This window comes from Bos indicus, chromosome 13, assembly GCF_029378745.1.
Source record: "Bos indicus isolate NIAB-ARS_2022 breed Sahiwal x Tharparkar chromosome 13, NIAB-ARS_B.indTharparkar_mat_pri_1.0, whole genome shotgun sequence".
Classification (NCBI taxonomy): domain Eukaryota; kingdom Metazoa; phylum Chordata; class Mammalia; order Artiodactyla; family Bovidae; genus Bos; species Bos indicus.
In genome coordinates, this window is record NC_091772.1 from 55,195,370 (window position 1) to 55,221,978 (window position 26,609).

Sequence of the window (26,609 nt, forward strand, 5' to 3'; positions counted from 1 at the left end):
AAACCCATGATCTTTTTACTGACTCCATAGTTCTGTCTTTGCCCGTGTCATAGAGTTGAAACCAGACAGAATGTTACCTTTTCTTACTGGCATCTTTCACATAGCGGAATGTATTTAAGGTTCCTTCTGTCTTTTCATGGCTTGATAACACACTTCATTTTGGTGCTATTTCATTGCCTAGGTGCACCACATTTTACTTAAACATCACCTACCAAAGGACATCTTGGTTGCTTCTGAGTTTTGGCAGTTATGAATACAGCTGCTGTAAACATCTGTGTACAGGTTTCCATGTGGATGTGAGTTTTGAACGTATTCAGGTGAATACCAGGGACACAGTTTTGTGTGGTGAGAGGGTGTTTACTTTTGCTGTAAGCCGCCCTCCTGTCTTCCCAAGTGACTGTACTGTTCCACGTCCCCACCAGCGCTGAACGAGCGTCCCTGCCGCCGCACGCTGCACCAGCACTCGCCTTGGCAGTCTTCTGGGTTTGGGCCTTTCTCATAGTTACGTGGTAGCGTCTCTTTGCTTTAATTTGTGTTTCCCTAATGACATACGATGTGGAGCATCTCTTCATGTGCTTGTTTGATATCTACATATCTTCTTGGTGAGGTGCCTTTTAAGATCCTTGATCCACTTTTAAAATGGGGTTGTTTGTTTTCTTGTTATTGAGGTTTTAGAGTTCTTTGTATAGTTTGGATTTTTTAAGTCCGACGTGGCTTTTGCACATTTCCCCTGTATTTGATCGTTCCTGCTCTCCACTGATGCTGCAGGGCCCTGTCCTGGCGTTCGGTCTCTGTAGCCCTCCGTGCTTCCTTGTCTTTCCTGACCTGACACTTTGAAGAGTGTTTATCAGGTATTTGGTAGACGGTCTCTCGTTCTGGGTGCGTTGTCAGTTTCCTCTCGGTGAAATCCAGGTGGTATAACGTGGCTGGAGTGTCACCCCAGCCGTGCTGTGTCCTCGACGCGTCATCTCAGGAGGTGGTGACACCCGGGAGTCCCACTGCGGGTGGTGCTTCAGGTGGGCTTGCAGGTGTCCCTGCTGGAAAATCCGTTTCCTCTCTTAATGAGAGTCTTGTGGGGAATTCTGGGGCTGTGTTCCCCTGACCACTGTTCCTCCCAGCTGGTGTCACTGCTCCCTGCTCGGGGCCTCGGGCTCTCCTTGGGCCTTTGTTGGGGGAATCTGCTAACTCTGCCTCTTCCATTCCTTACCTGCCTCTGTCACGGCGGGGGTTGCAGTGGGGTCTCCTGTCCTGGCCCTGCTCAGTTAGCACAAGCCCCTTGTGCTTGGCTTCTCTCTCCTCTCACTTAACCCGCCGCCTCTGGAAGGTTCCTCACCTTCCCGCACCACAGACGTGCTAGGCTCACCTCACGTCTTCCTGCTCTAACTATGGGGTCGGCCGTGTCTCCCTGGAGCCGTGGAGGACCAGTGCTGGGACACGTGTCGGACCATGTGTTGCCATGCTGTTGAGTTTTGCAGACCTGCTGGGCAGCAGGGATACTCAGTGTTTGTGAATGCGCTGTGGGTGCTCATTCTCAGGACAGGGTATCGGCTCTCATAGGGTTTACAGAACCTCATGGATGATACCGACTGTCTCGGCTTGTCTCCATCCACCTGGTGTGTTTTGCTGGATGTGGAGCTCCACAGTACCCTTGTCAGTGTCTCTGTCTTCATCTCCTCGCATCTCCTGCAGGTTTTGCTTTTCTGGGGGTTGCCGTGGTATTTGATATGTACATATCCGTAAGTGTTGTATCTTCACAGTCAGTTGCGATTTTTAGCATCACAAAGTATCAGTCTGTGCCCCGTGGGCTTGGTGTCTCCCTTGTCCTCAGTCAGGCCTGTTTCCCCTGCTCTCCTGTTCCATTGGTCTGGAGCCTCTGTTCCTCCTGGGCCCGTGGTCCCTCCTGTAGCTGCCCCTCTGTGTAGTGTGCAGCAGGGGCCTGTCTTCTGAGTCCCGCTGGCGAGTGGTTTTCCATCACAGGCGAGTTAAGCCCATCATTTGTGTTGATAACAGCTGACATGTGGGTTCAGACTCTGTGGGTTCAGATTCTTATGATTATGATTATTTTATTTTTTTTACAGTTGCTGTGTGTTTTGGTGTGATGTGTAGTCTTTGCTCCTTAATTAAGATGATTGTGTTAGGAAGGTGTGTGACTCTGCTCTAGTGGTCACTTTTGTATGTAAGCGTTTGGGTGTCTTTACCCCAGGTTTTCACGTGTTTCCTGTTGGGCTTCTTAGCTCACGTCCGCATTCTCCTTGGCCCCAGGCGGCCACACAGTCTCCCTAGTGGGTCCTGTGACCCCTTCTGTCTCACGCTTTGTCACGTCATTTCTACTTCGTCATGGCATACGGTGTCATCTCCTGGCCACTTCCTCGGTTTTGTTGTCGCACCAGCTGTGCGTTTATATTATAAATGCTTATTTCTCCCTTCTGCACATTCTCTGCCCTCTCTCGTTGGGATGACCCTGACCTGTGTCTGAGCTATCACGATGCTCAGGTGCAGAGTCCCCCGCCATATTGTGATTTGAAACGGTTTTTCTGTGGCCTGGATGTGGAGGGCAGTCAGGCTGGATATAAAAATGTTGGTTCATGCTTGCTTTCAGTGATGTTTTTAATGCTTTTCATTGCTTACTGTATATGGGCTTCCCTAGTGGCTCAGTTCGGAGAAGGCGATGGCACCCCTCTCCAGTACTCTTGCCTGGAAAATCCCACGGACGGAGGAGCCTGGTAGGCTGCAGTCCATGGGGTCGCGAAGAGTCAGACATGACTGAGTGACTTCACTTTCACTTTTCACTTTCATGCATTGGAGAAGGAAATGGCAACCCACTCCAGTGTTCTTGCCTGGAGAATCCCAGGGATGGGGGAGCCTGGTGGGCTGCTGTCTATGGGGTCATGCAGAGTTGGACATGACTGAAGCAACTTAGTAGCAGTGGCTAAGTTAGTAAAGAATCTGCCCACAATGTAGGAGACCTGGGATCAATTCATGGGTCGGGAAAATCCCCTGGAGAAGGAAATGGTAACCCACTCTAGTACTCTTGCCTGGAGAATTCCATGGATGGAAGAGCTGGACAGGCTATAGTCCATGGGGTTGGATACTGTGCGACCAGCTTTCACTTTGGCTTACTGTATGGGTTTGGGAAGGAGGAAGAAATGGCAACCCACTCCAGTAGTCTTGCCTGGAAAATCCCATGGACCGAGGAGCCTGGTAAGCTACAGTCCATGGGGTCCCGAAGAGTCGGACACGACTGAGCGATTTCACTTTCACTTTTCACTTTCATGCATTGGAGAAGGAAATGGCAACCCACTCCAGTGTTCTTGCCTGGAGAATCCCAGGGACTGGGGAGCCTGGTGGGCTGCAGTCTGTGGGGTCGCACAGAGTTGGACATGACTGAAGCGACTTAGCAGCAGCAGCATGGGTTTGGGAAAGCCTGATTCCAGGTTAATTTATCTTGGAAAAGTGACAGTTTTATGAGGCTTCGTCAAAGTGGATTTTATGGGTTAATTTTCCCAGGTGCCCACTTGCCTTGTCCATGTAGGTTTGGTTTTTTGGTTTCTATTTCTTGAAAGTTTTCTCAGATTATAGTTTAGTATATTACTCCTGCCCTCACGTGTGCCTCCCTCTCTGGGGGCTCTGACGGCTCAGTGCATGTGCTCCTTCCGTGTCTTCCTTTACCCTGTGTTTTCTTGGCCCTTTAATTTTTTTTTTTCTTTGTCTCCTTTCTATTCGGTTGTTTTGCTCTTCTTCTGAATTCTTATGAATTTTTATTCGAGTTTTTTCTCCCCTGAGCACCTTCCAGTTTATATTTGTGTATGAGATAATTTTGTCTTTTTTTCTCCTTTCTTTCTTGAGTCAGTCAACTCTTGTTTCTTTCTGGCTTTTAATTTATCTTGCCCTTATATTTTGAGTTTTTGATTCAAGGTGATTTTCGTACGCTCATATGTGTAAGTACATTTTTTTGTTACAAGTGTTGTCTTGTAGTGGCTTATTTTTCTAGATTGCATTTGGCCCTGATATGTGTGGGATTTCATTTTCTGACTTTTTGTGGTGGTTCGTGGTGGACTTGCTGATCTTCCTCTTGTTAATTTTGTGGTATTGGTGTTGACAAGCTTTGTGGTCTGATGGCGCCCTCTCCTGACTGTTGGCAGAACCCAGTGACTTAGCTGGTGTCTGTCCTGATGAGGAGGGCTGAGGTCCTCTGGTGGCGCCCGCAGGACCCTGCATCCCCCCCACTCTCTTCTTGGTGTGCACTTAGGCACTGCCCCCCCTCCCCCGCCCCCCCCCCACCCCCCGCCTGCTCTGGTGGTAGGAGGACTCTCTCGCTGCTGTGTCTGCTGCTTGGAGTCATGGGGGCACAGCCCCCCTCCTCGGTCTTTGTGGGGCCCGGGCTGCATCTTCATGTTGTGCGCATTGCGGATGCCGTGTTCCCTCCCTGTTCTGGACAGCCCTGGGGGAGATGATGGAAGATACCAGGGTGACCTTGGCTCTCCTCAGCCAAGTGCCAGGGGTCCCTGGCGCCCTCCAGCTGCCTGTGCTCAGGCGTGGACAAGCTTGGGAATTGCACTGGTATGAAGAGGTCCAGAGCGAGCCAGGGGTGTCTATGCTCTTGGTACTTTGACCTATGTTACTCACCACCTAGCACACCGGGGTATCGCTCAGACACCCTCTCACGGGTACTTTGACCTATGTTACTCACCACCTAGCACACCGGGGTATCACTCAGACGCCCTCTCACGGGTACTTTGACCTATGTTACTCACCACCTAGCACACCAGGGTATCACTCAGACACCCTCTCACGGGTACTTTGACCTATGTTACTCACCACCTAGCACACCGGGGTATCACTCAGACGCCCTCTCACGGGTACTTTGACCTATGTTACTCACCACCTAGCACACCAGGGTATCACTCAGACACCCTCTCACGGGTGTGGACCTCTTGCTACTATTGTAGGGGCTCTGGGGGGAGTGGCAGTAAGGCCCCCCACGTGAGTTCCCCCAGACAGTCCCCGAGAGGCTGGTGCTCTCTGCCACCTTGGGGAGGGCCCATGGCAGGTTGCTGCAGCTGCAGCCAGGTGCCATGGTCGGTTGTGCATGGCTCTGGGGGCCTGAGTGAAGTGACCGGTGAGCCAGGCAGGTTGGGGCTAAGGTGATTGTTTCCACTTGGTTTCCACATTGAGTGCTTGTTGCCTGTCAAGTTGCCTGTGGCATTTTTGACAGTGTTAAGGTTGCCTTCAAAGGAGACAGTAGGGGATACCCTTTCATTGATCTCACGACAGTCTTGGAATGGGACAGGTTGAGTTCACACAGTGCTTTCAGGCGGGGAGCTGGGGTCCAAGGTTGCTGTGTTTTAACCCCAACGCCTGCAAATGCAAAACAGAGCAAACCCATCATCCTCTGTGCTTGAGCCTCTTGGTGAACGTGGACGCTGGCATCTGCCATGCAGTTTTCTGTCATCTGAGGTCACTGCCGATTACCCAGGGCTGCTTCCTGCAGGCTGGGCACTGGGTTCCTGTGACCACCTTCTGTGGCCAGGAGACCCCAGAGCCAGTTGGTCACAGGCTGGCACTCACCCTATGACATCGGACGACATTTAGTGTCAGGTAGGAGGCCTCTGAGCGCAGCCTTCTTGTTAAAGTCCACGAAAGAGTGACATGTGGCCACCTCGTGACCACTGGAGCCTGAGACATGATGAGTGTGGCCAGCATGGCCACAGCCCTGGAGTCCCGCTGAGGGCTGTGCTAATGCCTGCTTGTCTTGTTTGGAGCCACTTTTGACTTCTAAAAAAGATTTCATTAAAATATCATTTACCTTGATTTCTGAGTTTCAGCATCCTTTACATTCTGTGCCTGAAGTGAGCCCTCCTCACCCTTCTAGCTGGTTTTGGTTGTTGAACTATTTTGAAAGTAAGAGCATCAGACATGGTCCAGAATTGTAGCAAGTGTCACAGAAGACGCCTGGCCCATGGTTTAGGTAGCGCTTTGTTCTCCGCGAGCGCTTTGTTCTCCGCGAGCCTCGAGGTCAGGTGGGGCCCCGCCCGCCCCTCCCAGCTGTCTCTGCAGACACTGGCCTCTGCAGGCTCCCCATGTTGAGGGTGCAGACCCCCAGGGCCCCGGGCGCAGGCCAGCTCCCGTTTTCCTGGTTCCTCTCGGCTGTGTGTTTTCATCACCGCCTTTTCAGGAGTGCTGTTTGTTTTGTACCCAAAATGCTCCTACAGGGCTGTTACGGAGACTCAGGGAAAACTGGCAAGAAAACCTAAAGTAGTTGTTTCAAACACGGACAAGTAGTCACCAGAGGACTTGTCTGGAGGAGGGACTGGTGATTAAGGTTCTGAAGGGGGGGGTGTAAGGAACTCGTAAATTAACAGAAGACGCATGGGATGCCTCGCCTGCCACCTGCTGGCCGCTTGCTGCACTGCGGCCTCCTCCAGCATCACAGGACTCATGGCTCCCACTTTCTTAAACTTTGAGAAAACACTGTAAAAGTTCCATTGTAAGTTTTGCACTTGAAATACAAATGAGCAACTTTAACCATCAGAATACAGACACTTCCTGTTCATTCTGAATGGAAAACGAAGACCCGTCCAGTTGGAAGTTGTGTGGTTTGTGTCCACGAGTGTCGGATAGAGACGGTGACAGACGTGCTGAAATCATGGATGCTGCAGCTGGGGGGGCGGCGACGTGGCGGGAAGGCACCCAGAACCCCAGCTCTGCAAGCAGGCAGGCACCAGAGCTCACACCTTCGGCGGGATCCCCCCGCAGGCTGACCAAACTGGGTGCTGAGCAGTGCAGGCCGCTGTCAGCCCAAGGGAGTGGGGAGCGCCCTCCAGGCCGCAGATGACACGGTGACCGAAGAGTCCTGCAGCCCAGCTCGCCGACTGCCAGTCTGCCCAGCCCACGAGCCTGGACCTTGCGGCTTTGGGAACGTGCCTTTGTTGGCGAAGTGGGAGGTGACATGGCCACCGCAGGTGCAGTGCCAGCCCACCTGAGTCCTGGACACCAGCAATGCCAGCCACAAGCCCTGGAGCCATTCTGCGTCCCTTTGGGGCAGGAGCCACCACGCTTTCCTTCTGTGCCCGGGGCCAGAGTCTGAGCTCTGTGGGGAGTCGCAGGGTTAGCATCTTCCAGTGTGTGCCTGAGCGCACCAGGCCTGGAGGTGGGCGCGGGGTCGTGCCTCCTGCTCTCACCCCTTCTGTTAGGGACTGGCTGAGCACCGCGGCTCCAGCAGTTGGCCTAAGCCTGTCCAGGCCCGGCTTCCTCCATAGCCGGGTTCCGTGGGACACCTGTAGGGAACCTTGCGCTGCCCCCAGGTCTGTGGTCCTGGGGTAGCACGTGGCCTTGCCCCTTCCTTCCAGCGCCGAGGGCCCTGCCCACCTCTGCGCTCCACTAACTCGGCTGTCTTCTCCTTTCTCGTCACCAGGGCTCGGGCCCAGGCTCGGCGGTCCCAGGCAGTTCCGGCGTCGGAACCCCCAGACAGTTCACGCGGCAAAGGATCACGCGGGTCAACCTCAGGGACCTCATATTTTGTTTAGAAAATGAACGTGAGACAAGCCATTCACTGTTGCTGTACAAAGCATTCCTTAAGTAGCACGGACGCGGCCTCTTAGCAGAGACGCCTGGGGACTTTTTATATATTTGCAGATTACGCCTTTTTGTAACGAGCAAATGGGATATTGTTTAAAAAACAGCCACCTCTTTACAATGGAACAGTTTTATATTCCTGTTTCTAAGTCAACTCTTCAGTATGGAGGAAAACATGTTTCTGTAACAGAGAACACAGAGGCCTGCGGGTACTCTTACAGGACAATTAAATCCTAACTCATCTTTGATTGAGTGGCCTTCTTGCCAAACAAGCCATATATAAAAACTGATGGAATCGTTTAGCAAATAACTAGCTGCCCTCTTGTCACCTCATAGCGGTTTCTCCATCGTTTGTGCATTTGGTTTAGTTCAACCCAGCTTACTGCGTAGGTGTGTGTCTACAGCCAGTGACCTCATTTCACTTATTTTATTTTTGTATTAGTCAGTTGGCAAAGCAAACTGATTTTTTAGACTATTTATCTCCCTCCCTCCCCCGCCCCTCCGTTCAGGATCCTCGAGGAGCAGGCAGCCCACCGTCCGCCTGCGCCTCGGGGCTCGTCCCGCTTCGTGGGGCCCCGGTGACGCGGCTCCTTCTGAATGTGTGGTCAGCATCTGTACAAATGCATTTTATTTGCTATTGTTTGTAAAGCTGTAAAGTTAAAAGAAATGAAAACCTTTTCAGCATAAATCTATTTTACTTGCACTGTGTTTTTTAGCTAAAAGTGAAAACTTAGATGAAATAAAATCAAAGTTGAGAAGAATCATCAAAAGACTGTTTCTCAGTGTGAATCAAGTGTTGAAAAATGGTTGGTGTATTTTGTCAGTAATTGTACATAATTTTTGGCACATAACATGAAGATGGCTATGTAACTATAATTATTTTGCTAAGAGACTGTATGCAAGCTGTGGGCCCACTTTACAGACGTCCAGAGCAAAAGCCCCTTCTTTGTACCTATTTTTTTATTACAAATATACTAATTGGTTCTTTATATTTTCAGAGGTTATTGTATTAAATTGTCTATTGATAGTACTTTTATGACTGTAAATACTTTGGCTTTCTCTGTGTGAATTCTCATGTTAGACTTTATTCGCGCGTGTGAACTGAATGCTGATCAGTATTTTTTATGGACACCTGAAAACTGTTACACCTTTTATTTTGTCTTTTAGGAAATCCCTGTCTTTCCATTTTTTCATGTAAATTTTGCACAGTTACTTGTTCATATGTAAATATTTTACTTTCAAAAATGAAGTTTTTAATTGCTATTGTTTTATATAGGATTGAAAGAAAATTAACTCCTTTATTAAAAACAAATTTATCTGTATCTGTTTTGCCTGTTTTTCCCAGTTTTCCAGTTGTAGATTCTGCTGCCAGAGATTTTAGCTCTGGCTCCGCTGAGGTGTGTCATTATGAGCCACTTGTTAGGAGTCAGTGTCTATAACCCAGCGAGTCCGGTAGAAATAGCCTCACCTCCGAGGACAGGACCTGCCTCCAGAGTCAGACCCGGTGTCGCGTGTGAGGGCCCAGGAGCCGAGCTCAGGCCTTGCTCCCTGCCGGGCCACTCTTCCTCGGAAACGGATGGACTCGTGCAGCGTGGATGCTGGGCTGCTGTCCGTGCAGAGGCCTGGGGCGCCCCTGGGAGAGGGAAGGTAAGGCGGGGGTAGGGACACGTGGGCGTCCTGGCCCCAGCCCTGACGCGGACCGACCTTTGTGGTGGTGTGTGTGGGGGGGGGGGGGGCGGGCGTCGCTGGAGGCCCCGCCCTGTCGGGCGGTGAGTGACAGCTTGGCCTCAACAAGCTGTGGTTCCTGAGGGGGCCTCCACCTGGCCGCCAAGTTCACAGTAGTCCGGGTCTAGATAGTCCGGGTCTCGCGAGAGCCGCCGCCGGCCTCCTCGGTGTGATGGCAGTTGGCGTCCAGGTCTCGTGTTGATTTTGACTGGTTTGCGGGGCTCTCAAGATCCGTGGGTTCCTGTCAAGTTACAGCCTCAGTCTGACCCATGTTGTGTCGGTCTCCCCAGTGACGCAGCGCTGCGGTTGGTCGTCTCCGTGCTGGAGGCTGAGGTCGAGACCCAGGTGCAGGCAGTGGTATGGAGGGCGCGCCCAGGCCTCCCCGGCTCCTGGCGGTTGTGCGCATGCCGCTGTTTCTTGGCTTGTGGAAGCGTCGCTCTTTGCCTGCCGGGCTGTTTTCTCTGTGTGAACACCTGTCTCCGTGATGAAATCTCTCCCTTTCATAAGATGCCAGTCGTTGGGGTGAGGGCCTGCCCTAGTCATCTCGTTTGAGCTTTAATGGCCTCTGTGAGGATCCGGCCACGTTCTGAGGTCAAGTTCTGAGCTCCTGGGACGTTGGGACCCCCAACGTGATCCTTTTTGGGCGGGGGAGGCAGTTCAGCCCATAACACCTGTGATGCTGGCAATGAAAGAGGGTAGATGTGAATTTTTAGAGCCTTTCCTGGTGGCTCAGACGGTAAAGAATCAGCCTGAAATGCAGGAGATCTGGGTTTGATCCCTGGGTTGGGAAGATCCCCTGGAGAAGGGCATCCAACCCACTCCAGTATTCTTGCCTGGAGAATTCCATGGACAGAGGAGCCTGGCCAGCTACAAGTCCATGGGGTCACAAAAAGTCGGACAGGACCGAGTGACTAACACTTAGCAGGAAACACCAGGGCGTGATTTCCAGTCTTCCCTCTCTGTACCAGAATGCCAGAGGTGGTTGAGTACTGAGGTCATACTTGGACTCTTCCCCCACGACTAATACTTTGTTCTCACTAAGTTCTTGGCTGGGAAATACTGAGAGCAGGAGGTGAAGGGTGCAATAGAGGATGAGATGGTTGGATGGCATCATCGACTCAATGGACATGAGGTTGAGCAAACTCTGGGAGATAGTGAAGGACAGGGAAGCCTGGCATGCTGTACGTAGTCAGTGAATTGCAAAGAGTCTGATGTGAATGAGCAGCTGAACAATGATAAGTTCTTGGCCCTGAGATGAACTAGTTCAGCCAGTGAAGGGCGGCGGTACTCGCATTTCTGCATGTGCAGCCTTGGTTCCAGCTTGCCTGTACATCTGACAGGGTCTGGTTGTCCTGCCCAGGGCCTCGCCCAGGTGCAGACTGATGCTCCCTACCTAGGAATGACCCCCGAGAGAAGTGTGGCCGGCAGCTCAGAGGCAAATGTGTCTGTGTTTATGCCTCCTGTGAGCACTGGGTACTGTTCAGTGTCTCAGCAAAATCGTTAGCAGTTGTCTCAAGTCCGACTCACATTCCTGTGTGGGCTTGGGATAGACAGCTGTTGGGCTAGGCCAGGACCATGACCAGGATGTCTGTTCTGACCATGTGCATCCCCCAGGGAACTACAGTGGCAGCTGGGCAGAAAGGCAGAGGAGAGAAAGGCATGAGGTTTGGAGAGGAAGAAGGTGAAGGCAGGACTTTAGGCAACACAATCACAGGCACAGAAATCCCAGAAGAATCTACAAACACATTGAAACTGAGCTGTGTATTTGCTAAGATATTGGAGTACAAGGTCAGTATCCAGAATAATGTAATTCCCATGCACCAGAAGCAGAAAGGTAGAAAGTGCAAAAGAGAGCATTACCACCACCACCGAAAACATTGGGGTACCTCGGAATATATGCAGTTTAAGATCTTAACATTGAAATTAGGTGAAAGAGGACCTAAAGGGAGAAATACACTGAGCCCTTGGAGGGGACCCAATATTGTGAAGACAGTGGTTCTGTTCAGACTGATTCAGTGCCATCCCAGTCACAACCCAGCAGTTCTCATAGAAACTGAAATCTGATTCCAGAAGCTGCAGAGGATAAAAGAGCCAAGACAGTTTGGAACAAAATTGGAGAATTTCCACCCCTGGATTTCATGACTTGCTGTAGAGATAAAATAACCAGGACAGTGCAGTATTGGTGTAAAGACAGATACAGGATCCATGACCAAAATAGAGTCCAGAAATGCATCCATACGTTATGGTCACTAGGTTTTTGCTGGTGTGAAGCAGATCCCTGATGGGGGATGTGCACCTTGACTCTACCCTCACACCACACGTGTGGCTTAGAGATGGACCATAGGCCTGAAAATGGGGCTAACACTGCAGAGCTTCTGGGGGAAGATGTCACAGATCATTGTGACCTGGGAGTGGGCAGGGATTTCTAAGGGCACAGAAAGCACAAACTCTAGAGAAAAGATTGGACAATTGGGGCTTACAGATCCGCTCATCAAAAGGTGCTTTTGTGACAGAGAGAGGCCAAGCCAAGGACTTCCAGAAGACATTTGTGGTGTGTACTCCTGACAGAGGACTCGTGTCTAGAATACATTAATAGAAGAATTTCACAACTGAGCAGTTAAAAGACAACTCATTAAGAAATGTGTGAGACCCTTGGACAGGTGCTTCATAGAAGACATGCCAGTGAGCCAATACATGAATGGAAAGGTGTTCACCATTACTGGTCATCTGAGAGGAGCAAGTGAAAACCACAGCAGGTTGTCACAGGTGCCCACATTGGCTCAAACTCTATAAAGATCAGTGGTATCACATTGTGGGTGCCCCGGGCAGGTGAAACTTCACACGTGCTGTCGTTGTGTCACATGGCAGGAACACCTGAGGAACTGTGTCACTCTATGTAAACATACTCCATCAAGGTGAACGCATACAAACCGGAGGTTATTTATTCAGTGAAATAACTATGCTTCCATGTGTGCTTAGTCATGTCCAAATCTTTGTGACCCATGGACTGTAGCCTGCCAGGCTCCTTGGTCCATGGATTGCTCCAGGCAAAAATACTGAAGTTGGTTGCCATTTCCTACTCCAGGGGATCTTCCCAACCCAGGGATTAAACCCATATCTCCTGCATTGGCAGGTGAATTCTTTACCACTGCATCCCCTGGGAAGCCCTCAATGCAGTAATACCCGGGAGTAAAAGGAACCAGCTACAGTAAGTCCCCTACATACAAACCTTCAAGTTGTGAACTTTCAAAGATGCTAATGTGCGTTCCGTCAATGTCAGATATGAGTGAAATTGCAACTTGCCCTCCGTCTCCTATTGTTGACGATCTTTTGGCTCCACCATCTCCCACCTCCTTTCCTTGCTCCAGTTAGTAACTCTCCCTGCTTGCTCACTCAATGCCAGCCTCTATATGCCAGCTGTAGTACTTTCAAGGTGCTGTCCTGTAAGATTAAAAGTTTTATTTTTTGTGTTTGTTTTTTTATGTGTTCTTTGTGTGAAAAGTGTTGTAAACCTATTACAGTGCAGTACTATATTATTTCTGAGCAGTTTGGTCTTCTGAGCAGATCTGGAGGTCTCCCATTGTAGAAGGGTACCTAGGCTAATTTGAACAAATTGGGTTTATGAATGTGCTTTCGGAATGGGACTCATTCGTAAGTAGGGTACTTACTATACTGATGTGGTCAGTAACCTGGGGCATTAGCTCAGGTGAATAGACGCTAGTGCTGGGCCTGAGGTGAGGAGCTGTCAGCAGAGGGAAGGCCAGGGAGGCCCACGGTGTCTGGGAGTGACACCCAGGGCAGGGGCATGGCACAATTTATGTGGCTGCAGAGTCGCCAGCGCCACGTGAAGGTTCAGGCCAGCACACGGTTAATCATCAGGCCAGGGGCAAGGATCGCCATAGAGTGGTGGGCAGCTGCCCTGCCCCCAGGGATGCCCTGCAGGTGGGATGCTGCTGAGGAGGGGGTGATGGAGAGAGAATGGGTTGGGGGTTGAGCTGTGTATATAAGCTTGGGAACAGACTGTGTGGGAAGAGGGGCAGGAGCTGAAGGCGGGCCTTTTAAAGATGGGAAATGACCCCTAGGGACTGCTGGTGCTGGCGGCAGCAGTCTCAGGCAGTGGTGGAGGGATGGCGCACGCTAAGGAAAGGAGAGGGTGTGAGCAGGGGGCAGCTGTGGGATGTAGGGAGGGGGAGCAGAGGAGGTGGGAGAGGGGAAGGGGTGCAGGGGAGGCCTGTGGGCATTCTACAGAAAGGAGCTCTACGTGTTTGGGGGCTGGTAGGAAGTCAGCTCTGGCTGCTGCTTCTGGAGAGCATGGCTGAAACCGAGGCCAGTACAGAGGTAAGGGTGGTGGTCTTGGAGCACCTAGATCCAGCCACGCCTGACGGCCCAGTAGTGAGCCTTTTTCGGAGGTGCTAGGGCAAGGTGGTGGCAAGAATTTCACTTGTCAATTCAGCCAGGCCTGCAGAAGCAGCCAGGCCCTGAAAACCGGCTCCTAGGAGGTTAGGGAAGGACCGAGGACCACCTCCTCACCCCCACCCCACCCCAATGTTACAGACCCCACCCTGGAAGGAGCCTAAGTGTTCCTTACTCCCACCCTCATGGTCCCTGCCCTTCTTCCCTTCCCAGGGGAAACTCAGCGAGGAAGCCAGGTACAGTCCCCAAGTCTGGCTGGGCCAAGGACCCCTCCCCCCTGAGAGGAGGGGAGGGACTGCCCCTTGGGAGGGGGTCCTCTGCCAACTGTGGGTGAGAGCATGCAGGGTTTTCTGGAAGAGATGAGCCTGGGGAAGAAGGGAGTCATGCAGGGAAGGAGGTGCGTGGGGGGAGGGGGAGGCGACAGCACCAGACCCAGGCCCCTCGTTTGGGCACCTGCAGAAGGGGTGGGGTCCTCAGGCCTCGCCCCACCTCATCTGCCCTCACTGGGTTCCTGGCAAGGTTGGCCTAGGGAGTTGGGGCTTGTGTCCCCTCCTCTGGATGCAGCTTTTTCACCCACTGGGACTCAGTTTGTTCATCTCTAAAGTTAAGACAGTAGTAACACCCCCACCCCCAACCCAAGGGTGGCTGAGAGGGTTAACCAAGGCAGGTGTGAAGCCCACCTATTCAGAGTGTGGTTTCCATCTTCACTTCCTTGGGGAGGGGCGGAAACCTGGCTGGCGCCCTGGGTTTAGAGCCCAGAGGGCCCGTTACTAAGCTGATTGCCCGAGGGGCAGCTGTGTGCCTGCCCCCCAGGTCTGTGGGAGTGGAGGACCTCTCCATTCCCCCAGAATGCTCCAGTGAAGCTACCAAAATGTTATTAAAAAGCATGGGCATGCAACTGTGTGTGAAAACACTGGTCAGGTCTGAGAAAGAAATGGAAAGTTTTTGTGCCAATCTGCAGATTATAATCTAGGAGGCAGCTTCTCAGAGGGCTCTGAGGATGTCTCAAGGAGATGAGGGGAGGGGCAGCATAAGTGATCTTTTAAAAAATTATTTGTTTTTGGTTGCATTGAGTTTTTGTTGATGCCCGTGGGCTGGTCTTTTCTTTAGGGTGGCTTCTCATCTCGGAGCATGGGCTTTAGTAGTTGCGGCTCAATGGCTTTAGAGCACAGGCTCAGTATTTGTGGCCCACGGGCTTAGTTGCTTTGTGGCATGTGCAGTCTTCCCAGACCAGGGATCGAACCTGTGCCCCCTGCATTGGCAGGCAGAGTCTTATACCCTGTACTACCAGGGAAGTCCATGTATATGACTTTGTTCGTGGGGTGCAGGCAGCCAAGCACACAGCTTGGTGGGAGATAACTGTTGTCTTTGAGTAGGTCTCTAGTTAATGGTTTTAGTGCTTTTCTCAGTATGGGAAGAGGCAAGAAACTGGGTTCCTAAGATTCTTTCCTAAAAATATCTGACTACCTGAAGGCCAGTCCTGCCAGTTTCCCCAGGGCACAAAGCGCCTTGCCCTGGTCTTTGCCGTGAATTCCTGTTGGGCTGTGCTGCAAGTCAGCAACTGTGGTGCTGGTGACTTGATTCTTGTAGGACTGGGTGGTGGGCAAGGGTCTTTGTGTACAGTCCCCTCCCTTTTGGCCTGAATTTCTACGCAGAGTTGGGAGGCATTTCATGACCAGTTTGTCCCCCTGTGCTCATTCTCTGGTCAGGTGAGGATTTTGTTGCTGGGCACTCGATGTGCTGTTACTGGACCAGGCCCTGTTAACAGTAGTCAAGCCTTTGGGCCACCCAAAGGTCCTTCCCACGGGCCTCCTGGGTTCCCATGTGAGAAGTCCTAGGGCCCGAGCTGAGCAGGCAGGAAGCAGACACATAGCCTGAGGTACGTCCTCAGGCCCTGCAGTGGCCTGGCCCATCTCTGTTCACCACTTGTAGTTGACCAGCCGCCCAGAGTGACCAGGGACCCCCTTCCTGCTAACAGAATGAGGCAGGGCAGGGGCTGGCACCCACCATCCTGCAAAGGGCATGTGAAAGACTTGCTGGATTGCTCCAGGCATAGTCACTGGCCCTTCCCGACTTCTTCCATAGCTGTAGCCTGGTCCCCAACCCAGAGAGAAGTCCTGTAACTTCCCGAGAGAGGCTGAGAATCCAGGTTTTCTTTCTTTCTGCAGAGTTGGAGGGGTGGGGTGCAGGTGACTGGCCCCACCTAGCCTCAGGCCCAGCTGATCGGAGCCCAACTATGCCTTCTCCTCAGCTGCTCTTGACTGCCAGCCTCTAAGTTTCCATGGCAACCATTCCAGAAATTTAAAAGGAAGGAAAAGTCTAGGCTGCCAGCATAGACCCAGTCCTGGCTCCAGGTACAGAGTGCTCACCTCCCACCCCCTGCTTGGCCACTGGGGCCAGCATGCTTCTGGAAGTTTCTTGCCCCCTCCCTAAGTCACCCCCAGAGTCTTCTACAGCATTTGGTGGTGGGTGGAGGTCTCAGTCAATAGGGCCAGGGTGCAGTGCCCACCAGCTGCCTGGTTGGTTGGTGAAGGGAGATGGTGCCTGTCTGGTGAACAAACACATGTGCACAACCTGTGCACATCCTGCTTGCTTGCTGACCATAGCACTCATCCCTGGGGGCTGGCCCTGCAGTGTGGGTCCCCTGGTGCCTGCCCGCCCCTGGGCACTCTGAAGTGCTCATGGGCAGTTGGACTTTATCTCCTCTCAGTTCATCTTCATCTTCCCAGCCACCCACTGGGCAGGTGGTGTTGGCCCAGAGACCTTTAGGGAACTTATCCAAGGTCAGAAGCTCCAGGAGGAGCCAAACTGGACTCTGGCCAGACTCTGGCTACACACTCACTGCTGCTCCAGGGAGGGGGGGCGCTGGTTAGCGAGTCTTGTCAGCTGGGGTGCCAGCTCCTTTGGGTCAGGCCACACTTGCTGCTTGGAGCACAGTGGGGACGGCCAGGGTGATCACTGCCCTGCCAAGATGTAGAGACAGATTGGGGGAAAACTTGAGGTAAAACCCATGAACATTCAGTAGTGAAGTTGTTGAAGGAATCCCATAAGGAGGCAGACGGTGAGAACTGAAGGACCATCTTGTGTGGAGACCTCTGCACACAGAGGAATCCGAGCGTTGAGGACCACGAGAGCCTCCCAGGCATGCAAGGCAGCGGGCTGCTCACATGGAGCCCAGGCTGCTGGGCCCCCTCCCCACTGCCTGGCCCAGAAGGGGAGGGCCAGGAGAAGTGGTGTCCCTGTGGCAGGAGCTCAGCAGGGCCAGACCTCTTCTCTCCTCTCTGTCGCAGTTCTTGCCTTTGAGGTAAGTTCCCAAGCAGGTGATTTATTCCCAAACAGGCAGAAGTTCCCATGGGCGCTTCCTGAGGCCACACGGGCAGGGCCAGACAGCTGAAAGTCAGCACCGTGGACAGCGCCCTTCAGCCACATGTGAGTCAGGACAGCTGTGTGTGTGTGTGGTGGGGCGGGGTGGGGACAGGATTGGTGGACATTGTTTGGGTGGGGGCGGTGATAGAGCACGTGGGTTGGGAGGGAGGGCAGAGGGAGTGGACATGACAGGCTGTGGGCAAGTGACCCTGACACCTGGCCATCCCCTGGCCCTTTAGTGAGTATCCAGGGCCTCCTGCTTCCTCACGGTCAACCTTGAGGACCCTTATTTGGTGAGGCCTGATGCTGTCCAGGTGAGTCAGTGTTTAGGAGGCCCCCAGGCTTCAGAGTGTCCCCCACTCCAATCCAACCCCTGACGACCTGGGTCAGGATGAGCTTACTGCCATTCAGGCTTCTGGGGAGCTGCCGGCCAGGGTAGAAGGTGCAGGGAGTGTAGGGTGGTCATCAGGCCCTCTCATTCCAGGGTGGGCCCCCCTGGGAACCTCTGGGCCTCAGCCTCACCTCCGAAGGGGACTGACTGAACTACTTACCCCACCTTTGCTCAGGGGCCCTTCCATCTCTGATGAGGCTGCTTCAAGCTGCAGTATGGAGGGTCGAGAGAGAATTCTGCTTGTGCCCATGCACTACCCCTCTTCCCCAGACTGAGGTGCTTCAGGGCTGTGCTTGAGAGGCCTGCCCTGGGTGCCATGGGGGTAGGTCCAGTGAGCTGGCAGCACCCCTGCCCTTGTGGATGGGCCTGCTGGGGCAGATCTGTGGCAACTGAGCCCTCCTCCACCTCCTTCACCTGGCTCTGGGCTGTTGGGATGGTGGGCAGCTCCCGGGGGCATATCCCTGAGCAGATGGGGGAGGACTATGTGTTGGGGGAGAGGGCACTTAGGGGTTGAGAGAGGATGGGAGAGCAGGAAGGGATAGCCAGGAGAGCCTAAGAGAGCTGAGAGTGCTCTGGGCTCTTGTGAGATAGCACCCAGCTTGTGTTTATCAGTTAAAATTGGGTTCAGGGTGAAAGTTTATTTTTTTTCTTAAGTGAAAATTTTACCGAACTCAGGTCCAGCTGCTCACTGCTTAAAAATCAATACTGGAGTGGCACGTATTGGCAGGAATGGAAATGGTGCTTTTAATCAGAAAACCAGCAATCTGGGTAGGAAGGATTCTGTCCCCCAAAACGGAGTCCCGAGATTCTGCTTGGTCATGAGGGTTTTAAGGGGGAAAGAGGAAGTGAGGTCAGTTAATCATGGAGATAGGGGCCAGCCCCCACTGTCTGCAGGCTTTTTGGCTTCTTGTGATCTTTCCTTAGTTGCTGTCTTGTTCATGCACTTTGTTCATGAGATTACTGAAGGGGGAAGCTGGGATAGAGTCCCGGTTATCTATTAATTGCTTAGTCTTCCTTTCTATGTCTTTGATCCATGGAGAGACCCAACAGGTTAGGCCAGGGATTGTGTGATCAAAGATTTGAAAGATGTACTTGGGCCAGAGATGAGCAGAGCATGAGGGTGCCTGGTTTGAGGTTAGTGACAATATAAATTTCTAAAGTGACGAGGTGAAAGGGCCTCCTGCAAAGAGCTCTTTCTTGCAAAGAGCTGCTTACAAATCCCCACTTGTCTGAAAATTATTCCATTTCTGTGGGATCAGGGGTGAAGTCCATCTTGTGTAACTTCTGTATGTTGACATAGTGAAAGTGAAAGTTGCTCAGTCCTGTCCAACTCTTTGCGACCCCATGGACTATACAGTCCATGGGATTCTCCAGGACAGAATATTGGAGTGGGTAGCCTTTCCCTTCTCCAGGGGATCTTTTCAACCCAGGTCTCCTGCATTGCCAGTGGATTCTTTACCAGTTGAGCCACAAGGGAAGGCCAAGAATACTGGAGTGGGTATCCTATCCCTTCTCCAGCGGATCTTCCCAACCCAGGAATTGAACCAGGGTCTCCTGCATTGCAGGCAGATTCTTTACCAACTGAGCTATCAGGGAAGCCCTGCATGTTGACAGAGGGCGCCATATTCTCAGAGTGGAAGCTGTTGACATGGGTGTGTAGCATCTCTTTGCTGACAATTTTAGTCGTGCGTCAACATTGAGTCTGTGACTATATAGTATTTGTTAGCTGCTGGAGCCACTCTTTTGTGACTCTGGGAGGTCTGGGAGACTCAGCTTTTCTACAGAGAGAGGCAGGGGGTGTGGAGGGGCCTTTGTGTGTGTGTGTGTGGGGTGGGGGAAGGAGGGGCACAGGATTCTGCTGGGTTCCAAAAGCAGCTCCTGGGGGTGCAGTTGCCCACCAGTCTGTCCATCCATAGGGCCCGCCAGTATCAACCTGGGGGTTCTCACTTAGTCCTGAGTCTCTGCTCTGTCCCTTATCACTGCCTCCTGGGACATGTGACTGCTTCCTCTCATGGTGTCCACTTTCCACTGTGCCCTGATCACCCCCCGTCCATCCCACTTGACCTCTCCCTGAGCTCCAGACCATCTTGCTGCCGGCCCAGGGCATCTAGCCATGTGGCCAGAGCTGAGTGCGGGTCCTCCCCACGCCTGGGCCGAGCTGGAACAGGGCCTCCATGAGGGTCAGTCCACCACCTCCCCCCCACATCCTGCCCTCACCCACACAGCCGTCTCCTTGTCTCTTGGCCCTGTTCTCTGTCACTCTCCGAGCCGTGGCTCCTCCTCTGCGCAGGCTCCTCTCTCATCAAGGACACTTTCTCAAGGGTGGGCATCGGATTCGTGGTGGGGGCTGCCATGTGGCTGGGGCATATGGAGGGCCAGCTGGTATCACTGCCTCCCGTGGCCTCCTGTGTGCATCCCCCAGCATATTGGTCCCAGAGTCTGCCCCTTCCCCCAGCTCCTGGCTGAACCCGGCCTCCTTGGTGGAGCAGCTGAGGCCCCAGGGGCTTTGCCAGTGCTCACCTGAACTGACTGCTCTCACTGCCCTCCTGGGCCTGTGTCCACATGTAGGTGAGGATAGTGACCTCTCTCTGGCAAAATGACCCAAGGATAGGCCATGGGGTCAGAGAAGGGGCTGCCTGGCTTCCAAGAGACCCCAGGCTGGCCTTTGTGGTTGTTCGAGCCAGGCCTCTGCTTTGGGGACAGCCAGGCCTCTGCCTCCAACCCCATGGCTTGGGATTTCCCAGGCAAGAATACTGGAGTGGGTTGCCATTTCCTCCTCCAAGGTATTTTCCCCACCCAGGGATCAAACCCATGTCTAACCCTAATCTCCTGCTCAGGTCTCTTGCATTGCAGACAGATTCTTTACCTGCTGAGTAAAGAATCTACTGAGCCACTTGGGGAGCTGGGAGGAGTGACTTTAAGCAGAATGACCGCTCCCCAGCCCTGCCCCTGGCCCTTGCCCCAGGGGTCTGATTACAAGGAGTTTGTGCCCCACCCCTCTTTGACTGCCTATCCCAGGCCCACAGCAGTTGTCTAATTGTGAATGTCATTAGAGGCAAGTGTTAATTGTGCCTGTGATTGTCAGCTGCACCTGTGATTAGCTGTGATTTGAGCCCCAGAAAGGCCTGGTGGGGGTGGTTGGGGCTCCCTCTGTGGGTTCTGACTGTATCACTTAGTTCTGGCTGAGCTGGGCACCCCTCAGCCTTTCCGAGCTGCTTCCCTGAGGCTGGCAGAGCCCCAGCGAGTCCAGCAGTGTCCCTGAGGGTCCCCTGTGTGGCTCTCTGACCAGCAAACTGTGAGCCAGTGCAGCTCAGACTCGGGCCAGTAGTCAAGTGCAGGCTGCGCTGTGAGAGCATCTGAGGACTGGACCCACTTGCCTTGGGGTCTCTGGCCGGCATGGGGCTGGGGGTGTAGTTTGTGCTGGAATGAAGAGCCCCTGTGGTGGGGAGAAGGTGGGGGGCGCACAGAGAATCAGAGGGGCAGGAGAATCCTAAACCTGACCCAGGCCTTCCTGCTGTTACGAAGGTATGTCTGCCAAGGCAGGAGGTGGGACGCACCTTGTTTAGCAGTTTGTTAGCTTGGTCTATACCTTCTAGGAACGTTACCATACTTAGATGCGTGGCACTTGGGTCTTGTTTGTCCACACCCCTAGGCCTGACCCGTGGGAGGTGCCTGGTTCTGTTGAGGGTTGTGCTCGGAGCCCAGAATGGAGCCCGAGACACAGTGGGTGCTGAGATGTTTGCCGAGCGAGCAAGTCCCACTCCTGACACCAAAGCCCCTGTGTTCATCCATCTGCTGTTCATAGGGACACTCGAAGAAAAACAAACCAGGGTGAGCCGACTGCGTAAAAGGGGGGCTTTATTTACTCCCCTGCAGCAGCGTCCACTCCCGCACACGACGACCCTGCGGAGCCGCTGCTCAGTGTGGAACCAAGACCGCCTGGCACTAAAAACACATTGAAAACATCAACGCTCTTCCCTTTTTTTCCTTTTTTTTTTTTTTTTTTGGTACAAAATGATACAAACAACAATACAAAATAGTTGTGCTGTTGACAATTACAAAAAAAGTTGGAACATTTGTCTAACTGCGCGATGCTCAGTTGCAGTGAGAATACATCATACTCCAGTATCTTTCCCCAGAACAACCACAGTCATGCGGGCTGCTACACATGTTGTCCATTGTCAAAAAGAAACATGCAAAAAAAAAAAAAAAAGATCAGAATGGGAAAAGGAGAGAGAAAGGAAAAGCGAGACGCGTTCCAATTATACACAGAGGTGGTCCCCCCACGGATCCCGGCATTGCGGGGCCTGTCGTATATACACCACGTGGCCGGGGGCTGTCTCACAGGGCGCTCTTCGTGGGGGAGACTGTGTTTGCTTTTTTGGTGTTCCTTTCAGCCGTGACAAAACCCAAGACTCTCCTCCCTGACATTTCCCCTCAGAGAGAACAGAGTTGTCTTGAAGACCCGGGTGGGTCAGTGGTGCTCACAGTAGGGAAGCCTGATGGCTGGCTGGTACCCTGACCCTCTGGCGGTGGAAGGCCTGGCACCTGGGTGTTCTGAGAACACGAGAAGGGGAAGGCCGGCTGGGCCATGGGGAAGGGCTGCCAAGGCCCGATAGGCTTGGGGCTCCGGGTTGGGGATGCCTGCTGCCTGAGACTGGAGTGTCCTTGTAGGTGAGTCCTGGTCACAAGAACAAAAATCTCTGTGGGCACAGGACTTGCCTGAGCACCTCGCTCGCGCCGAGTCCAGGCCTCCTCTGGCTGCACCCCCTGGTCTGGACCTGTCACATCTATAAGCTACGTGAGAAACGTTTGACACTGACTGTGTAGCTAATGCTAACCGTTGGTTGGGACCGAGTTCCCAGATGCTTCTGGGAGAGGGTAGGGGTCTCCAGAGGCTGTCTGGGGTGGCAGTGAGGAGGGGCTGCTCTCTGGCTGCCTGGGAGCAGGGATGGGGCCTGTGTAACATAGACAGATTGTGGGGTGGGGGCCTGGCAGTGATGAGAGGAGGGGGAGAGGAGCTGCAGGGAGGCTGGGGGGCTGGTGTTCAGGACAACGAGCTGTGGGCTGGGCCTGGCACCCCATCCCTGGGGTGAGCCCAGGACCCTGGGGACCCAAAGAGGCTTCAGGAGTCCAGTGGGGAGAGTCCACAGCTGTCTGGGTCCCCCACCCCATATTCATACTTAGAACTTTGACTGCAAAAACAAACGCGAGATTCCAGCTCACATCTCACCAACCCTGAGGACACTAGCAGTCCTCAAATGGCCATGCCTCTAGGTGCTGGGACAGTCCTCATTGGCTATCTGAACCCGAGCGATTTGCATAGCAGGAAGGGGGTATCCCCCACCTCGGCAGGCTACCCACCTAGGTCTATGAGATGGGCTATCTGCCTGGGGGCATCAGCACATGACCCAAGCGGTCGCTGCCTCTGTCTACCTGTCCCTTCGTCCCTCCTTGGGCCATTGTGGACGGGGTCAGGATGGACCTGCCTCCCTCAGACCACAAGCTGAGTCGCCTCCCCAGCTCAGCTCAGCCCTGGGAGAGGGGATGGAGTTAGCGAGGAGTTTGGGGAAGACCCTGACGTCCAGCGGGGACACACCCACGCGGATCACACACACACACACACGTACACTCAAGTTCATCTTCGAGGCTGAAGCTGTTTAGAAAAGAGGATGACCATGGCATTGGGGGCAAGCCATGGGTGGGGGTGTGGATCAAAGACCCTCTCCATGGAGAACATGGGGAGTATGTGCACCCCTGTCCCAGGTCCTCTGGAGGCCTGACCCCAGGAGCAGACCCAGGGTGGGGCTCCAGGGCAGGCCTGATGCCAAGTCCTGCTGGGGAGCTGAGAGCAGGTGAGGATTCCCCTGGAGGGGCCTCTCCAGCCAGCCCAGATGCCTTCACACCAGACAGGCTATCCCTGGGTGATGCTTGGGGGAGAAGCTGCCCCAGGGCATTTTCTCACCCGTTCCCCTCTAGCTGTCCACTCCCCGCAACCCCGGCAAACACAGCAGGGGCTCCGGTGGGTCCTTGGGACGCGGTGCCTCTTGCTGTCCTGTGGAACTGAGCCTGGAGTCTGGCTTGAGAGTCACACTGCCCGTCAAGAGGGCACGTCCAGGTGTGAGAGCTTGAGCAGCTAACTGGCCCAGCAGCTGCTGGGGGCTGATACCGGTCCAAAGGAAAGGAGACTGTTCCCGGCGGGCGTGGCCCAGACGTGTGGGATGGACCGCACGGACGACGAGACTGTCCCGGCATTGGGGCAGACTTCTGCCATCCTCGTCAGCTCCCGGGCTCCAGAGACCGGTCCAGAGGGGCAGAACTGGGGCAGACCCCAGAGTCTCCCGCTGGCTGTGCTGGTTTCTGGACCCCAAGTGAGCATCAGCTCTCCCTGTGGTCGGTGCAGCCCTGCCAGTGGCCAGAGACATCCAGAGCCTTCGGGGGCTGGACTGGTGAGTGAGTGGGGGCCTTTGACTTGGGGTCTCTTTGAAGTCTTATTGAAAGGGTGGAGGGCTCATGCCAGGGGTTGGTGGGATGCTGGCTGGTTTTGGTTGTGGGTTCTTGGGACACCGTACTCTCTTGGACCAAAGATAGTGGGGACCTGGGTGTCTTTCAGGGTCACAGTTGGCCCTGGGGGAGGCCTAATGATTGACTGGGGGGCCCTGGGCAGCCATGGGGGACATCAGGGACGGCCCCAGCTGTTTCCAGCTTCTGGGAGTCAGGGCAAAAGTCAGAGTGCACAGTGGGTCTTGGGTCCATGGGCCTGGCCCACACCCAGGGGACTTGCTGCTGCAGAAGCTGAAGGTAGGTCTTTGAGCTGACCTGGGGACCCCATGGGGTAGGAGACCCTGACTGTGGACAGCAAAGCATGAGGACTCAGAGGGGCTGATGGGGTTTGGACCCGTTGTTCTTCTTTGTCAATTATCAAGCGAGTCACCCATTTGTTTTCTTGATAAAAGATCAAAAAAAAAGAAAAAAGGACACATTCTTTCCAATTCCTTAATTGGTGCCTTCAGAGCTGGGACTAGCCAGGCCTGGGGGTGCTCAGGACCGGGTGGGGGGTCTGTCTGCTTGCTTTTAGTGGCTCCTGAGTTTGAGGGAATCTGATACATGTACCAAAAGGCACTTTCATTTTTTTTTTTAAAACAGTGCTTCTGTCCTAAGAAATTCAAGTTAAGACAGAGTGCCTCTTGCTCTCCTCAGTGCTGAGTCAGCCGCGGGTCAAGTGTTCATGCCAGACAGCTGGGGCGGGGGCAGGGCGGGGACCCCCACCACTAAGTGACATGGCCTTGGGGGTCGGGAAGGCCCGTTGCCTCCTCCAGTCCTGCTCCTCCCGTCCGTCCGTCCGTCCATCCATCCTTGCGTCCGGCAGGGAGGCCCGTTAATCCTCCTCGCCGCCTCCGTACATGTCCGCCAGCTTCTTGAACCTGGGCCCCCAGTCGTTCAGGTAGTCATAGTCCTGGTCTCCGGAGCTGGAGGAGTCCAGGGAGCTGACGGAGCCCGCTGTGGAGCCGCTGCCCTCGTAGTCAAACACCAGCAGCGAGTCGTACGGGGGCGCCGTGGGGTCATTGTCGGCTGCGCGCAGTCCCTGGGGCCACAGAAACGGGGTTAGAGTGCGGGCGGGGGGCTGGAGATGTGGGGTGGGGCCCCGCATGCAGTCTCCCGCATGTCCGTGAAAGGTGTCTCAGAGCTCAGAGTAGAGCACAGTTTGCAGACTGGCCTGGCGGGGGAGGCGGCCACACACTGGCTTCGCCGTCCCCCTCTTTCCCACAAAGGAAGATGCGGCAGAGGTGGGGTGCACCCTTGATGCCTGTGGACTTGTCAGGTGGGCACCTTGGGGTCAGTATCAAGACGGGGGATGAGCAAAGGCAGGGACCCTGTTGGCTGGAACTTCAGATCCCAGATGTCAGGAGGGGGACTCAAGTGTGTGGTCAGGTGGCCGCTCTGGATGAATGCCCACCTCCTAGGCCATTCCCAGTGGGGATGCTGAGGGGAGGGGCTTGACCTGCTCCCCCGCCACACCCCCCAGGCAGGGCTCAGTGAACCCAGGTGTGAATCTGCCTCCTCATGCCAATCCCTCTCACCGAAAAGTGAGCTTTTCTGGTCCGTGTGAGCATGTGTGTCCACCCTGCCCCCCCACCGGACCACCCACCTCGTTGATGAAGTCGCCGATGTCTCCCGGGTGGGGCACCACGGGCCTTACTGGGTACTGGGGTTCGGCGCCCACGGGCCTCTCGTCCACCCGCCGCACCCCAGGGGCCTTGCTCAGCACATGCTCCATGGCCTCTGGCTGCTGTAGCTGGCTGAGGTCGTAGTCCTGGGGGGGTGGTGGAGTCAGCGAGGGGGTCCGGGTGGGGGTGGGGGACAGCAGGCAGAGACACCAGGGAGGTCCATGGGGTGCATCCTTGTCCGGTTCTATCACCTGGTCTGTCCTTTCTGAAAGGCTTGCCTTGCCTCTGTCCATCAGATCCTGTCTGTCCTCAAGGCACACGTGGGGCTTGTGCCCCCAGCCCTCCCCAACCCAGGTCCACCCCTCACCTGCTCTGTACCACGTCCCTGACCTGGGACCAGTGTTACCCCACTTCACAAGGATCCCTGAGCTTTCATGGGGTAAAGTGAAAGTCGCTCAGTCTGACTCTTTGTGATCCCCATGGACTATACTGTCCATGGAATTATCCAGGACAGAATGCTGCAGTGGGTAGCCTTTTCCTTCTCCAGGGAATCTTCCCAACCCAGGGATCGAACCGAGGTCTCCCACATTGCAGGTGGATTCTTGACCAGCTGAGCCTGGTAAGACTCACCCCAAATCCCCAGTGAGGCCCACCCAGCAGCTCCCAGGTCCCCCTCAACGAGCCCTGGCATGCTGAGGGAGGTGCGGGTGGGGGCACAGGGCTGAGGAGAGGAGGTCCCAGGGCCCCCATGGGTGTGCTTGGCGGGGCCGGGAGGGTCCGCACAGCCTCACCTGGTCCTCCTCGCCGCCCCCTTCCTCGTCGTACTTGAGGATGTTGTCCCGCACATCGTCCTCGGGGTCAATGAGCAGCTGCTTGGTATGCCGCTCCTTCTCCCGCCGCTTCATCCACATGACGAAGAGCAGGACCATGGCTGTGGGATGGGCTGCTGTGAGCAGGTTGTGTGTGTGTGG

The 26,609-nt window shown here is 54.1% G+C and overlaps 2 protein-coding genes and 1 long non-coding RNA gene across 6 annotated transcripts in view; 2 read left to right on the forward strand and 1 right to left on the reverse strand.

Moving 5' to 3' along the window:
• TAF4 (TATA-box binding protein associated factor 4) overlaps positions 1-8,897 on the forward strand; it is a 65,337-nt gene extending 56,440 nt beyond the window's left edge. For all 3 annotated transcript variants that reach the window (XM_019972087.2, XM_070801343.1, XM_070801342.1), the window contains one exon: positions 7,415-8,897. In XM_019972087.2, coding sequence (XP_019827646.2) covers positions 7,415-7,582 — 168 coding nt within the window. In that variant the 3' untranslated portion in view covers positions 7,583-8,897. The remainder of the gene's footprint in view (positions 1-7,414) is intronic.
• A 442-nt stretch (positions 8,898-9,339) lies between these two features.
• The window catches only part of LOC139186536 (uncharacterized), a 33,628-nt gene continuing 16,358 nt past the window's right edge, over positions 9,340-26,609 (forward strand). Inside the window, exons 1-2 of the long non-coding RNA XR_011570127.1 lie at positions 9,340-9,645; positions 17,053-17,142. This is a non-coding gene — a long non-coding RNA (uncharacterized lncRNA). The remainder of the gene's footprint in view (positions 9,646-17,052; positions 17,143-26,609) is intronic.
• The window catches only part of CDH4 (cadherin 4), a 478,906-nt gene continuing 473,608 nt past the window's right edge, over positions 21,312-26,609 (reverse strand). For both annotated transcript variants that reach the window (XM_070801344.1, XM_019972101.2), the window contains exons 14-16: positions 26,430-26,569; positions 25,620-25,784; positions 21,312-25,055 (exon numbers count right to left, since the gene is read on the reverse strand). In XM_070801344.1, the coding sequence (XP_070657445.1) occupies positions 24,849-25,055; positions 25,620-25,784; positions 26,430-26,569 (512 nt within the window). In that variant the 3' untranslated portion in view covers positions 21,312-24,848. The remainder of the gene's footprint in view (positions 25,056-25,619; positions 25,785-26,429; positions 26,570-26,609) is intronic.